The sequence below is a fragment of the Balaenoptera musculus genome, chromosome 20, assembly GCF_009873245.2.
Source record: "Balaenoptera musculus isolate JJ_BM4_2016_0621 chromosome 20, mBalMus1.pri.v3, whole genome shotgun sequence".
Taxonomy (NCBI): domain Eukaryota; kingdom Metazoa; phylum Chordata; class Mammalia; order Artiodactyla; family Balaenopteridae; genus Balaenoptera; species Balaenoptera musculus.
In genome coordinates this window covers 19,562,337-19,577,428 of record NC_045804.1, presented here as the reverse complement: position 1 = coordinate 19,577,428, position 15,092 = coordinate 19,562,337, and the positions used below count along the sequence as shown (strand labels likewise).

General features: G+C 59.4%; 2 protein-coding genes across 5 annotated transcripts in view; one reads left to right on the top strand and one right to left on the bottom strand.

Moving 5' to 3' along the window:
• Positions 1–207: 207 nt before the first annotated feature.
• On the top strand, positions 208–1,953 carry GJD3 (gap junction protein delta 3). Its single transcript, XM_036837403.1, has 2 exons — positions 208–286; positions 1,083–1,953. The coding sequence occupies exon 2, from the start codon at positions 1,087–1,089 to the stop codon at positions 1,951–1,953; it is 867 nt and encodes a 288-aa protein (XP_036693298.1). The 5' UTR covers positions 208–286; positions 1,083–1,086.
• Positions 1,954–7,192: 5,239 nt separating this feature from the next.
• RARA (retinoic acid receptor alpha) overlaps positions 7,193–15,092 on the bottom strand; it is a 43,587-nt gene continuing 35,687 nt past the window's right edge. For 3 of the 4 annotated variants that reach the window (XM_036837216.1, XM_036837217.1, XM_036837218.1), the window contains 6 exons: positions 14,441–14,582; positions 12,253–12,413; positions 11,832–12,008; positions 10,370–10,574; positions 9,391–9,549; positions 7,225–8,744 (listed from right to left, as the gene is read on the bottom strand). In XM_036837216.1, the coding sequence (XP_036693111.1) occupies positions 8,527–8,744; positions 9,391–9,549; positions 10,370–10,574; positions 11,832–12,008; positions 12,253–12,413; positions 14,441–14,582 (1,062 nt within the window). In that variant the 3' untranslated portion in view covers positions 7,225–8,526. Of the gene's footprint in view, positions 8,745–9,390; positions 9,550–10,369; positions 10,575–11,831; positions 12,009–12,252; positions 12,414–14,440; positions 14,583–15,092 lie in introns of all 4 variants that reach the window. The other variant, XM_036837215.1, reaches the window with a different exon arrangement.

The following is a 15,092-nucleotide window of genomic DNA, read 5'->3' as shown; positions in this document are numbered from 1 at the left end:
TGGGGGCGGGTGAGGGGATGGAAAGGGAGGCTGGCAGAGCCCAGCAAGGGGTGTGGCCCTGGGTCTGTTCTCAGGGGTGGAGCCAGCCAACAGGGTCACCCTGTCGCTTTAAGAGAAGGGGGAGAGCTAGCCCCTCTCAGCCATCCTGTCTTGTCATCCATCCCGGCAAAATCCGAAAGGGAAAATGAAAGAGGGACCAGGAGGAACAGGTCCCAGCCATCTCCCAAGGTCCTTTACTCGGCTTTAACATCCCAGCGTCAGCTACAGGGCGAGTGGTTACATACGGGTGAGAGTCTGGGGGCATCAGGGGCCTGTGGGACCTGTGAGGGGTGGGGGGAGTTGGGGAGGTTCTCGGGAGATATGGGAGGCTGGAAACAGAGGGACACCAGGGAGGAGATGGGAGAAGGTGGGCCGGCATTCCTGCCACACTGGGCTCAGATGGCAGGGGACACCTAGGACATTGGGTAGAGTTATGGAAGTGGGGTTACCTTTGTGCCCGCTCCCCAATTCTGAGAGCAGTTCACTGCAGTAAAAAGGGCAGGAAAATGGGCAGAGAAAGAAGGAGGTGGGTCCTTCTGGGTCTGCGGGCTCCACTTCTCCCAGGGGTACCAAATTGGGTCCGACGGAGAGCTGGGTTTGGGGCACCACTCTTGCCCACAGAAAGCATCCTTGAGCACATGAGGGCGCTGCTGGGTTTCCGCTTCTACAAATGCAGTCAGAGGCCGCGGGGGGTGGGGGGTGGAGAGGGGTGGGGGGGGGCTGGTCTCCAAGGTTCTTTCCCACCAACCTGGACTCTGGAGGAGCACAGGGTCCAACCCAGCAGGCCCGTGGGTGTCTGACTAGAGCACCAGGGTGGAGCTCCTCCCCAGCGCCCGTAGTGGAGAATCACCTAACCCCTCCCGCCCCCGCGCCCCTTGCTAAGCCCTTTGTTCCCACAAAGTCCCTGTTAAACCCAGGCCTGGCTGACCCCCTGGCTCACCTCGAAGTTAGAGGAGGTCCAACTGACTCCACCCCGACGGGCACGGAGGGCTGAGGATCCCGTTCCTTCAGCCTCTGACTGCCCGCCCCGCGTCCATCCCCAGCGCCATGGGGGAGTGGGCGTTCCTCGGCTCGCTGCTGGACGCCGTGCAGCTGCAGTCGCCGCTCGTGGGCCGCCTGTGGCTGGTGGTCATGCTGATCTTCCGCATCCTGGTGCTGGCCACCGTGGGCGGCGCCGTGTTCGAGGACGAGCAGGAGGAGTTTGTGTGCAACACGCTGCAGCCGGGCTGTCGCCAGACCTGCTACGACCGCGCCTTCCCCGTCTCCCACTACCGCTTCTGGCTCTTCCACATCCTGCTGCTGTCGGCGCCCCCGGTGCTCTTCGTCATCTACTCTGTGCACCGGGCCAGCAAGGAGCCGGGCGGCGCGGCCGGCGGGGCGGGGTCGCTGGGGCCCCCGGGGCGCCCGGAGGGCCGCGGCGCGCGCCGCTGCTACCTGCTGAGCGTGGCGCTGCGCCTGCTGGCCGAGCTGGCCTTCCTGGCAGGCCAGGCGCTGCTCTACGGCTTCCGCGTGGCCCCGCACTTCGTGTGCGCCGGTGCCCCGTGCCCACACACGGTGGACTGCTTCGTGAGCCGGCCCACCGAGAAGACCGTCTTCGTGATCTTCTACTTCGCCGTGGGGCTGCTCTCGGCGCTGCTCAGCGTGGCCGAGCTGGGCCACCTGCTCTGGAAGGGCCGCACGCGCGCCGGCCACTGTCGCCAGGCGGCCGAGCGCGACAACCGCTGCAACCGCGCGCACGAGGAGGCGCAGCAGCTGCTCCCGCCGCCGCCGCCCGCCCTGCCCGCCAGGCGCCCGGGGCCCGACCCCTATGCCCCGCCCTCCTACGCTCACCGGGCGCCGGCCTGCGACAGCGAAGGCGGCAGCGGCCGCAGCAAGGCATCGCTGGCCACCGTCCGCCAGGACCTGGCCATCTAGAACTGCCTGGGGCGGGAGTGAGGTCAGAGGCCAGACCCCACCACCCCGGAGCGAGAAGCGGCTCTGCAGCAACTGTTCGCAGGGTCCCCTGCCCAGCAGATGACACACAGGGGGCATGGCCCACCGGGCAGCATCTGCAGCTCCCAGCCAAGCTGGGGACATCTAATGAACTAAGGCCGGTCCTTGGTGCCGTCATCCAGGCAAAAAGGAAGGAGGCGGAGGGCTGAGAGAAAGTGGACAAGAGGAGGACAGAGCTAGTGCAAAGTGGAGGGGCCGGTGGAGCCCGGGTTGTTTTACCGGGGACAAAAACAACAGTGATACCAGCATCCCTGGGGGCCTCTCCTTGTTCAGACTGAGGCGTGGCCTCTGTGTGGGCCCTCTGTGTATGTGCACACACATGTACACATACATACGGTGTGAGCTATGGGTGCCCAAGCACACGTAAAACCTGTGTGAGCTCTTTCTGTGTGTGTGTGTGCATGCACACATATATCCTGGGTGAGCTCTGGTTGTGCACGCGTGTGCATAAGCACATGACCAACCTCTGCAGGCTCTCTGTGCGTGTGTGGGCCCACCCCGTGTGCGATCTGCATATGCGCGTGCATCTGTGTGCCCTGTGTGAGCTATGTGTGTGATCTCTGACACGCACTGTGCGAGTGGCCAGGATCCAGTGCCAGCAGCAGCCACGGTGGCTCCCCCCTACCTGCAGGGGCATCACAGGATGATCTGCCCTCCCGATGGAGCCCACACCGGAAGGGAGGGGGAGGGGAGGCCTCAGTCTGGGCACCATCCACACTCTCGACCTTGTGGCCTGGAAAAGGTGGCTGGGCCCTCCTTTCATGGAGATGGAGTGGGGGTGGGCAGTGGGGTCAGAGGGCAGGACTCTTTTCTAGCTTCCCCCTCTTCACCCTGCTGCTGTTACCGCAGTCCATAAACACCCTCAGAAGAAACCTCTCCCAGAACGCGCTCCTGGCCCTGCGTTTTCCTGCAGCCCTCTTCCCCGCCTCCCTCCGCACCCCGCCCCCGCCCCCGGGAAATACAAGGATCTGTCTACGTGTCTGCCTCCTGTTCCCCTCCTATCTCTCCTCTGCCCCCATCTTCTTCCTCCTTCACCGCCCCAGTGGGGATGCTCTCCATAAGCAGCCAGCACCAAACTGAAAAATCCAGGGGCCACCATCTAACCACACCTCTGGGGCTTCACCAGACCCTGCTGAGCAGGCTGCCAGCGCCCCAGTCTTCTATGTCCCTGGTCCTTCCTCTCTGTCCTCCTTTCCTTCACGCCTCTTCCTCAGCTTTCCTGCCATGGCTCCACACAGCAGCTGGAGGAGTCTTTCTAAATAGCCCCCCTACTTACGTCCTTGGGGCTCCCCTGTCCTCAGGGTAAGTCCAGCACCGGAACGAGGCTTTTGAAGCCCTGCACGTCTGGCCCTGCTTCATCAGGCCCCCTCCCGTTAGCTTCTCCAGGGTTGCCATGCCCCAAACCATACCAAATTTTCCGTTCCTACCAAGCACGGTACCCAATCTTGCTTCTAAGTGTTTCAACATGCTGTTCCTTTGCCTGGAGCGGCTTCCCTCTCTGCAGCGCCCCCTCCCCCTAGCTAATTAATGCCTACCTGCCTTTTGGTCTCACCTGGGAAGAAAATAGAGGCCTTCCTGTACAGACAGCCCAACCCCCAAACCAGAGCTGGAGGCCCCAAGGCAGCACTTCTGCTGGATGCATAGCTCTCTCCGCCTCGCAGGCCCATAGTAGGTGCTCAGTAAAGTGTGCAAGATCAGCACTGTTTCATAGAAAGAGGATGTGAGCCACCTATATAATTCCAAGTTTTCCATTAGCCACATTACAAAGTGAAAGGAAACAGGTGAAATTCATTTTAGTAATATATTTTCTTTAAGTATTTTTTCAACACACCATCAATATAAAAAAAGTATCGAGGAGATGTTTTATATTCTTCATCTTGTACTAAGTCTTTGAAGTCTGGTGTGTGTTCTGCGCTTGGAGCACATCGCAATTTGGACCAGCCACGTATCTAAGACTCGGCCTCCACCTGTGGCGAGTGGCTGCTGTATTAGCAGATTCAAGGTGTTGGGCTCCAGTGGTGAACAAAACTTGCCCCTGTGAAGCTTACATTCTGGTGGAGAAGGCAGACGATAAATATAGACTGTACCAGCAGCCAGTGTAAAGAGTAAGGGGAGAGAGAGTGACACCCCCAAGGAGTGACGGGGAGCAGAACATAGCAAGTTGCCAGCCATGAAGCTTCTCCGGGAAGAGCATTCCCATTGGAGGGAATGGCAAGAGCAAAGGTCCTGAGGCAGGAATAAGCTGGAGGCCTTGGAGGCCAACAAGGAGGCTGGTGTGGCAGGAGTGGAGTGAGGGCCGTGGAGGGGGTCACCAGTAACTCAAACGGTGCCCCAACTTCCTTAGCTCTCCTCTCAGTGGCTGGGGTCCCCATCCACCCCGGCCACCTCCGTCTGTTGTTGCCAGAGCCCGTCCTCTGCCCACCTTCCACATACCATCAATCACCTGGTCCTCCTGTTTTACCACCTAAGCATTTCCTCCCCTTGGCCACTCTCCTCCACCCCTTCAGAGGCTGCGCAGGGTCAGCCGGTCACCGATGGCCTGGGGTACTCCCTTCCTCAGCCTCTGCGCCCGCCCCCTGCAATTCTAGTCTGAACACCTCACTCACTGGCTTCAAATCCTTCACTGCCATTGCCCTCAGGATCAAGTCCAGCTCCTGAATTGGCCTTGACCAGTCCGTCCCAGCCTCTACAGCTTCACCTGTTCTGCCTTTTCAACCGAAACCCGAAATTGTTAAAACACAGAGCTGGGGATAGTTTCTGATCACCAGAAGCTTTTTATTACCTCTGCATTCCACCTGGCTAACTCTTCCCCTTAGAGATTTAGCTGGGAGGGAGCACCTGTTCCAGGAAGCCTTAAGAGCCCTGCTCCAGGTCTGGTTAAATGCCTCTGCCCTGTGCTCCCATAGGCAAAGCACATATCAGCCCTCGATGACCAGACTCCAGCAGTGGTTCTCAACTGGGGGCGACTTTGCCCCCCGGGGGACATTGGGCAACGTCTGCAGATATATTTGGTTGTCACAGCTTGAGGGAAGGTGCAACTAGTGGATATAAGCCAGGGATTCTGCTGGACACCCTACAGTGTGCAGGACGGCCCCTCTCAACAAATAAATCATAGCCCAAAATGTCACTTGTGCCGTAGATAAGAAACTCTGCTCTACAGTGAACTATGAACCATCCAGAGCAACCTCAAGCCCCAGCAGCAAAGTTACTATCCCAAGGGGGGCGCTTTGTAAGTGTGGGCGTCACTGCTTTAGTCGTCACAATGAGGGGCACCCTCTTGGCATTTGGTGGGTAGGGGCTAGGAATGCCAATGTCCCCCCACAATAAAGAATTGTCACACACTCCTTTAGAACGTCCCACTGACATTTACATAGTGAACAACCTCTTTATAATTACCTGAACCCAAAACCTGACCCTGTTTTACATATAAAACATTAAGGGTTTAGTTTGGGATTTTTGTTTTTTTGCATGGTTTTATTATTCGTTATTGGTTGTTTTTTTTTAATTAATTTATTTTATTTTATTTTATTTTTTGGCTGTGTTGGGTCTTCGTTTCTGTGCGAGGGCTTTCTCTAGTTGCGGCAAGCGGGGGCCACTCTTCATCGCGTTGCGCGGGCCTCTCACTATCGCGGCCTCTCTTGTTGTGGAGCACAGGCTTCAGACGCGCAGGCTCAGTAGTTGTGGCTCACGGGCCTAGTAGCTCCGCGGCATGTGGGATCTTCCCAGACCAGGGCTCGAACCCGTGTCCCCTGCATTGGCAGGCAGATTCTCAACCACTGCGCCACCAGGGAAGCCCTCGTTATTGGTTTTTACCCACCCATACTCTTTAATTTTCCTGGGATCCTTCTACAGAATAGCTTCTGACCTTCTTACTTCTTTTAAATCCAAATGTTCGTTAAAAATAGAAGCAAGCATAGGACTGTGTCCTATCTGCCCAGTGATTGGGCCCAAGCATTGACACATGGAAATTCACAGTACTTTCCCTGAATTTCTCCTTTACAATATAGTGTGACAGCATGGTGACTTTTTAAAGCATGTGTTTGGTATGTTATGTTAAATTATGTCAGGTTCATAAAGAAACCTGTTAGAAAGTGTTAGAAAATATTTGCTAGAGGAAGAGAGCCTCTGTCCTCAGCACCCGCTCCAGCCTGGGCCAGACTGTGACATAAGTGAGGATCTGGCTCCACCTGATGGCTAAAGTAGAAATGGCAGGTGGACCCCCGTGGAAGGAACGCTTCCCGCCCAGGAATCTCTTCTCGCCCAGGCGCCCTGCTAACCCTCCCCAAACGCAGCCTCCACTGCCACCTTCCCAGACGCCCCCCCGCCCCCCAAGATCTCAGTGCTTGATGCTTCTTCAAGGGCTTCAGGGATACAGGAAAGAGCCCTGGCTGAGAGGTAGGAGCCCTTAGTACTGTTCCCCGATCTGCCACTAACTTGCCGTGTGACCACGGGCAAGGGCACTGCCCTCTCTGGGCCTTGATGTGTAGTGGGGGGGAGGGGGGGAAACTGGCTTCTGAGGACCCTCAAGGCCCGTCACACTCCATCCTCTCAACCAGGAGCATCCAGGTGCCCTGTCACCTGTCTGTCCTCTGTGCCTCCTGCCCACAGAAGTGAGCTTAGGGGCGGACAGGGGAGGGCAGGACAATTCTTCCCGGAGGCAGAGGGACAAGAGGGCTGGCCTCCCAAGTTTCCATCCCAATCCTGAGCTCTTCTTAGGTTGCAACGAGCCCCTGACCCAGGTCCCCAAGCCAACTGCCACTCCTGCTGTGAAGGTCATCTGTGGTCACTCCAAAAATAGAACTCTTCTGCCACTAAGTGACCCCCCCCCCAGACTCAACCTCTGGCTTCCCAAGGGCTAGGGACTCTCTGAGGGCCGAGGTGGCTTTCTCCCTCGGACCGGGGACTCCCTGAAGGTGCAGGCAGTCTTTCCCTTTCTCCCCTCCCCCACTCCACACTGGGGTCCCTAACGGGCTGTGAAAGCCCCTAGACCAAGGGCTTTCTAAGGGCAGGCCCATCTCCTTCCATAGGGTCTCCAAAGATCCCAGCACAGCAAGGCAGGCTCCAAAGGCGGCTTGGCCCCCCCCAGTGCCCACAGCTGACCCCCAGCCCCTGCCCAGACACCGAGAGAAGGCAGCGAGGCAGCGAGGCTCTGAGGCATGTGTAGAATAAATATAACTTTATTCTTTATCCAGTAGATCTCAGTGGAAAGTCCAACAGTAACAGGTGCACCAGCGGGCTCTGGGGGGATGAGACCCCAACCCCGGGGCAAGGAGGGCAGGGCAGAGCCAGCTCCCCCAACCCGGGGGTGCAGGGGTGACGGGAGGGGGCCCCCTGTAGGCCCGTCCTGCGGGGCAAGGAGGGGGCACGGGGGTGGGGTAGGCCAGGGAAATGGAGGAACTCAGGCCACAAGTGTCTGCCGGCCCGTCTGTCCACTGTGTGTGTTTGTGTGTGTGTGTGTGTCTGGGGGCCCTGCGGGCGGTGCTGGTGGCTGTGAGGCTGGGGGGCAGGGGCAGCTCGGACCCCCTGGCCAGCGCCTTCACGGGGCGCGGGGTGGGGCTGGAGGGCTTCGATGATGTGGGCTCTGGCGGGGAGGCAGCCCTGCCAAGGACACGAGGCTGAGAAACACACGCCTTTATGTTCTGAGGCCCCCTTGCTTTGCCCCTGCCCCATCTCTTGGGGGAGCCCCCTCCTTCCAGGGGTTGCCGGGGAAACTGTCCACGCCCAGTGGTTAGGCAGAGGGAGAGGGGAGGGCAGGCCTCGGAAAGTTAGTACTTCACAGTTTTAAAGAGAAAACTGATGAGGAAAAGGCTGGGGAGGAGGGCTTAGGGGGCACAGGGACTTAGAGAGGGGGAGCCCCTTCTGAGCCACTCCCCTCCCCCAGGACCCACCCCCCTCCAGCTCTGAATCCAGCTCCCCCCAATACACCGCACAGATTCCTTCAGTATAAATGTGCTTAAAATGAAAATTCTTATTAAAAAAATCAAAACCAAAAAAAAAAAAATTAAAATAAAAACAAAACCAGCAAGAATTAATACCTGGGGGTTGGTACGGCAGGGTATGTACAGGGGGGATCCCCCACCCCGGCCCACCCCCTCTGTCACCAACCGAGGCAGGGGGGTTCCCCAACGGGGGGGCAATGGCTTGCGAGTTCTGAGGATGGGGGAGCCAGGTCCTGGCATTTGCTGGTGATGAAGATGTGGAGAGGTGGGCAGAGGGGTGTCTTGATGAACACGAGGCCCCTGGGCCCCATCCTGAGGCCCGGGACCAGGGGTCCTCACTCAGTCCTTGCCCCCGATGTCAGCCCTGACATCTGCAGGAGCGGGCAGTCCATCGCAGGCCCGGGCCTCTGTCCGAAGAGTCGCCGCCGCCTCCCTCCGGTCCCCCAGGGAAGGGAGGACGGGTGGGGGGCAGGGCTGGCGGGGGTCGCATGGTTGGTAGAAAGGCAGAGAAAAGCCAGGGCACGGGGCGAGGGCTGTGTCCACGGGGCACGGGCAGTCACGGGGAGTGGGTGGCCGGGCTGCTTCTGTTTGAGCTGGGGCTGAGGCTGGGGCTGCAGCTGCCGGGCGGGGGAGCCAGGCCGCCCCCATCCCGCCCCCCGCCCCCCGCTTGTCCGCTCAGGGTGTCCAGGCCCTCTGAGTTCTCCAGCATTTCCTGGATGAGAGGTGGCATGGAGCCCGGGATCTCCATCTTCAGCGTGATCACCCGCTCAGCCCCTGCAGGAAAGGAGGGACAGAGGTCAGCATGCCCGCCCTGCTCCTCCAGCCCCACAAGCAAGTGTGGCTCCAGGAGGGAGGGTGGAGGGGGTGGGAGGATCAATACTACCAACATCAGCTTCCACCGTGCACTGAAGTCGGGGCTCAGCTCTTTGACATAAGGCAGCCCTCCTAAGCCCCCACGGCTGAGGGGCAGCAGGGCAAAGTGGTTCCAAACTCGGGCTCTGGGGTCAGACCGCCTGGGCTTGACACTGGGCCCTTCCTATGCGCCGTGTGCTGTGGACTCTCCTACTGACATCTCAAAACAACTCTGTAAACACCGTCATTATCCCCACTCCTCAGATGGGAAACTGAGGCTCAGAGCTGTTCTCTGACCTGCTCAAGGACACACACCCACACAGTCTGGTTCCAGAGCCATGCCCTTAACCCCCACGCAAAGATGACACTGCCACCTTGGGGCTCACAGGCAGGGGTCACCTAGGCAAGGTGGGGTCCGGTGAGTGGGGCATCACATGGGCACAAAGACGTGGGGTGTCAGCTCAGATGCAGGAGGCCTGACCCTGGACATGGACGGTGGGTCCTGGGCCAGGTGTTGGGGCCCAGCCCCAGCAGACACACGGGGCATCTCCAGGTGTGGGAGCCTCACCCTTAGCACTGATGCTTCGCAGGTCTGTGATCTTCATCAGCATCTTGGGGAACATGTGTGGGCGGCTGGGCCTCCGTTTCCGCACATAGACCTTCAGTGCCTCAAGCAGCGGCTCCTGCAGCATGTCCACCCTGTCTGGCTGCTCCAGGTCCTGCCGGTCTGAGGAAGCAGAGATGCCCGCTGAGTCGCTGCCCTAGCCCAGCGAGGAACACAGCTGCACTTCCAGCCTTGACCACCAGGGGGCATGCCTGCCCAGACCACGGACTGAGCTTCTCTGCTGGGGGGCGGGGAAGGGGCGGGGGCGGTCCCCACACATAAAGGCCCTACGAGGCTCTCAAATGTGAGCAAAGAGGGGCTGGGGACAGGGGTTGCCCAAAGGTCACCCTGAGAGCCCAGTTCATGGAGGTGGGATCCCTGAACACCACTCTGATGGCAGTGCCATCAGAGACTGGTCTCCCACTCCTGCCCATTATCCTGGACACCAGCCTGATAAGGTAGAACTCATAATAATAAAATAATAACAGCAGCCAACATTTACTGGGTCTTACTCTGGGCACACTGTGCCTTATTTATTACCTCCTAATCCTCCCATCAACTTTATGAGGGGAAGACCATTACTGCCCCCATTTTACAGAAATAGAGGCTCAGAGAAGTTCAGCAACCTGTTAAAGGTCACACATTGGCCAGGATTTGAACCTGGGTGGTCTGACCTTCAAGTCCTCACTCCTAAGCCCCCTACAAGGAGCACTGCCTGGAAACAGGGAACCAGAATCCAGGTCTGCATCACGACTCCCTTGCCGTGTGGCTGCAGACCAGACCCTGCTCCTCTGAGACTCGGTTTCCCCCTCTAACAGGGGTCTGACAAGGGTCTGACAGGTCCCTTTCTGATCTGATGATCCCTGAGCTTCTCCCCGGGAGAGGCTCTGGGGGTCGTACCACCACCCTGGGCCTGGCCCCCAGACCCAGGCCCCCTGCCCACCTCCACAGATGAGGCAGATGGCACTGAGCAGCCCTGTCTCAGCATCATCCATCTCCAGGGGCAGCAGCTGGTTGGCGAAGGCGAAGACCAGGTCCGTGAGAGGGCCGAAGCCGGCATTGTGCATCTGGGTCCGGTTCAGGGTCAGCCCATCCGAGAAGGTCATTGTGTCCTGCTCGGGCGTGTACCGCGTGCAGATCCGCAGGATCTGGATGCAGAGGGTTCTCGAGTTCAGGAACTCACATCCCCCAGCACTTCTAGCACCAGCAACCCCCGAGGACCACCTGGCGGGCAGCCAGACCAGTGCTGTCCCATAGAACCTTCTGCAATGCTGGACACACTCTACGTCTGCACCATGTAATACAGTAGCCACCGGCCACAGTGTGGCCGCTGGGCACTTGAAATGTGGCAAGTGCAACTGAAAAGCTGAATTTAATTTTAATTAATTTAAATTTAAATAGCCACACATGACCAGTGGCTTCCGTATTAAGACAGCTGATCGAGCTCATCCTGCCTCCATGCAGAGAATTAAGAGGGAAACTAGAATTTCCAAGAAGGCAAAGACCACAGTGGATTTATGTCTACAGTTCCCAGGACTGGGTACGCAACAAGAGCTCCATAAATGTATATTGTCTTCAGCTCTCTCAAACCCTGATCCTGCCTCTTGCATCCCACCTCCCACCCCACCCCTATAAGGAAGAGCAGCCTGGTCACATCCCACCACAACATTCCACATCTCGACCACCTTGGAGGTGGTCCAGAAGGAACAGGTGGGCTGAGCCCATCAGGGAAGACAGGGAGGACAGTTCTCCCTCCAGCCCTGGATTTGACAATCCCATCCGCCCCCATCCTGCCTCCAGATGCCCTGCAGTCCCCCGAATCCAGCTGGTCCCACCCCAGCAGGCCTTTCACACGCCCTTTCTACAAACCCCTAGATGCTACCTCCTCTGGGGCGCCCTCCCTAGGGTCCAGCAGTGTGGCTCTCTGTCCTTCAGGGAGGGGACAGCCCTCCCCCATCTCCAGCCAGCGCTTATCACAGTTTTGCAAGCTCTGTTTACATATCTGTTGCCTCCACCAATAGAAGATTTTCGAGAGGGGACAGTGGTGTGTTCACCTCTGTTCCTGACACCCAGTTCAAGGCCTGGCCACACAGGGTCCCAGGTGAATCTTTATTAGACTGAATAGATGGGAAGATGGGTGGTTGGAAGGAAGGTCCGATGGAAAGATGGGCTGAGGGTGGATGGATGCGTGTATAGCTATATGGGTGACCCAGTGCACATCCGGGGGCTGAGTGGCTAAGTGGGCAGGTGGACACGTGGGGGAGAGGAAGGGTGGCTATTTGGGTGGGTGGGCATTTGGGCAGGTCGATTCCAGATGGACGTTTAGGGAGGTGGTTATTGGAGTGGCAGGACATCCTCCAAGGACACGGGGGTAGTGCCCAGGTGGGCAGGGTGCAGACCCTCACCAGGATGTCCAGGCAGGCAGCCTTGAGAAGGGTGATCTGGTCCGCAATGGTGAGGGTGGTGAAGCCGGGAAGCTGCTTGGCGAACTCCACAGTCTTAATGATGCACTTGGTGGAGAGTTCACTGAACTTGTCCCAGAGGTCAATGTCCAGAGAGACACGCTGTTCTGAGCTGTTGTTCTGGGAGGACGGGGGAGAGTGAGGGCCTTCCCCTCGTGGCACCCTTCTCAGCCTGGCTCCACCAGCCCCCGCAGACCTGCCCTCTACTGCCTTCACTTCCTGAGAGCTCCTCAACGGGAGGCGGCGGGGAGGAAGGGGAGGCGGGGGAGGCGGGGGGGGGGGGGGGGGAGACACGGCGGTGGCCCAGGCAGGGGTGCGGAGGGGCAGGCCTGGCAGAAGAAGGGGTGCCCCCGGGGGGCCGTACCGTAGTGTATTTGCCCAGCTGGCAGAGGGCAGGGAAGGTCTCCTGATGCGCTTTGCGCACCTTCTCGATGAGCTCCCCCACCTCCGGCGTCAGCGTGTAGCTCTCGGAGCACTCGGGCTTGGGCGCCTCCTTCTTCTTCTTGTTTCGGTCGTTCCTCACGGCTGTGGAGGGCCCAGGCCGCGCGGTTAGAGGGCAAGTGCGGCCGGCGGTCCGTCCCCAAGCCCGTCCATCCCCAGCCCGAGCTCCTCCCACCAGACCGAGAGCAGCCAGCTGCAAAGGAGGCCATCCAGCGGGGGCGCGCACATGAATGCGTACACACGCGAGCGCACAGGCAGGCGGGATGACAACACACGGTGCCCCCCCCGCCCCCCGCCGTGCCCACCCGGCCCACACACCGAGGCCTGCCCCAGGGCCCCGTGACCACCGCACGCACGCCCGCTCTCCCACGCATCTACTCCAGCTCACACTCCGGGTGCGCACGCGCGGGGGGTCCAGGGCTGAAGGCACGTGTGCAGAGTGTCCCACGTCTGTGCTCGGCCTCCCTGCCTCCCGCTCCCCCTGCCTCCAGGGAGGACCGGCTCCTGCCTCCACCATCCCCCAGCCCTCCGGGCAGCCCTCTCCCTGGGGTCCCGGGGACGGCCTCGGAGAGCTCTTTGGGCGGCCAGGCGAAGAGTAGGGCTCCCCAGCCTGAGAGTGGGGGGCCCGGGTGGGAGAATCTCTCGGCCCATTAGCCGGGGGAGCTGACAAATCACCGGGGGCGCTGAGCCGCACACACCACTCGGCTTTAAAGAAGCGACGGGGTCGTTACCAGCCGATTATCCCAGACACACAATCACTCACAGGACCAGTGGTGGCGGCTGCTGACGCTGGAGGAAGAGAGGGTGGGGGTGGGGGGCCCAGGGAGGGGCAGCGGGGTGGGGGGGCAGGCATAATTTGGAGATCACTCATGTCGATTCTGCAAATTCAATAAAGTGCAAGGGAGAGAAGGGAGAGGGAGAGAGAGAGTGGGGGGATAATTTGGGAAGAGAAAATTGCAGCTGTGACAAGACGTTTATCATTCGGAAGCTTTAATTCTATTGAAATGGCAGCTGCTCAGCTCCGGGGCACAGAGCAGCCAGAGAGGAGAAGGAGGGAGGGAAAGGGGGAGTTGGTGGTGGAAGGGAGAGGGGGTCCCCACCCTGGTCCTTCTGTGATGAAAAGCTCTGGGAGCGGAAAGTGGCAGAAGCAGAGGGAGGAGGAGGTTCTGGGCCCTGCAGGGAAGGGTCCCAGGCCTGTGGGTCCCAAGTTGTCACCGGCTCTGCAGCGCACAGCAGCCACTTCCTGGGCTCCGGACAATGCAGCCCCTTCCTCATGAGGCAGGAGGTGGCCGGGTGCTGCAGGATCCCTCTGCTCCTGTCTGGGGCTGCTCGTGTCCCCCCCTCGTCCCCTCCCAGCTTCCTTCTTCCACTGCCCTGCCCACAAAGGGCTAGAGGGTCCTGCAGCCCCCTCCCCCACTCCATCCCCCACGGCTCAGGCACCATGGCAACGGCCACGCAGACAAGGAGGCGTCTGTCAGCGTCATTTATCTCTGACATCATCAATCACCGGTCACCACGGCAACACCCATGATTTCAACACAAGAGGGTCTCCCTGTCCAGCCCTCCCTCTCTCCCTCCATCGGGCCTCAGCTGAGCCCAAACTGGAAGCCCCCGTTCCTCTGGAATCGGAGAAGTCCCAATTCTCTCTTCCAACTCCCGGTCCCAGGTTCCACCAGACAAAGGCTCTAAGATCCCTATGCCTGCAGCACCTCCCCCCCACCCACACACACACAAATACCCAGCAGCACCCCTGTCCTAAGATGCACAATCGGAGGGTCTCAGGGATACCTCTGAGCCCCACCCCAAAGCCAGCCAGGACCTGGAAGCAAGCCAGCTGGAGCAGACACGTGCATACACGTGGGCGAGCACACACAGCCTGCCTCACTCGAACAGGAAGGGCTGTCCGCACATGGACACACAACTAGTGAGACAGACAGACAGGTCCCTGCAGCTATAGGTGAACCGTCCTCAACCACAAGCCTGTACACCGCGTCACGAGCACGCCCGTTCACATCCACACACACATCCACATGCCCCTGATCACCCAGCTTTAGGGGCCGGGCACTCGTGCCCTGCCCAATGCATGGCCCCGCCCCGCCCATGGCACTCACACTCCTTGGACATGCCCACTTCGAAGCACTTCTGCAGCCGGCAGTACTGGCAGCGGTTCCGGGTCACCTTATTGATGATGCAGTTCTTGTCCCGATGACACGTGTACACCATGTTCTTCTGGATGCTGCGGCGGAAGAAGCCCTGGGTACGGAGGGCAGGGAGTCAGGTCGGCCACACCCACAGTAGGAACAGCGCTGGCCTGTGGCCTCAGCCGTGGGGGCAGAGGGTCAGGCGGCTGCTGCCCCCAAGGCTTTGGCCATCAACTACCTGAGGAGACCAGATAAGGCAGAGAGAAGGGTCCGCCTGCAAGGATACCCCGAGAAGAATCCCAGTACCTGCCGCCTCAACACTGCAGGCGGGCAGAGGGCTTCCCCCAACCCACACGCATAGACCCAGCTTCCTCTCTCCTGGGGAAAAGGACCTCGGGCTGCTGGTGACTCAAGAAAAGGGGCAGATGGGGCTAGATGAGAGACAGGCAGAGCTCTGGAACCCACAGGCCTGGGCTCAGAGCACAGGAAGAGAAGGCAAGCAGGAGGGGCCACACAGACACACACACAGGCTGGCCAGACAGGTGGAGAGCGCGCTCAGGAGCAAGGCAGCAAAACACACGTTCACACGTGTGATCAGCACAGACTGATCACAGGTAGAGCA

Coding starts and splice junctions, on each gene's coding strand:
- GJD3 (XM_036837403.1), top strand. CDS start 1,087: ATGGGGGAGTGGGCGTTCCTCGGCTCGCTGCTGGACGCCGTGCAGCTG.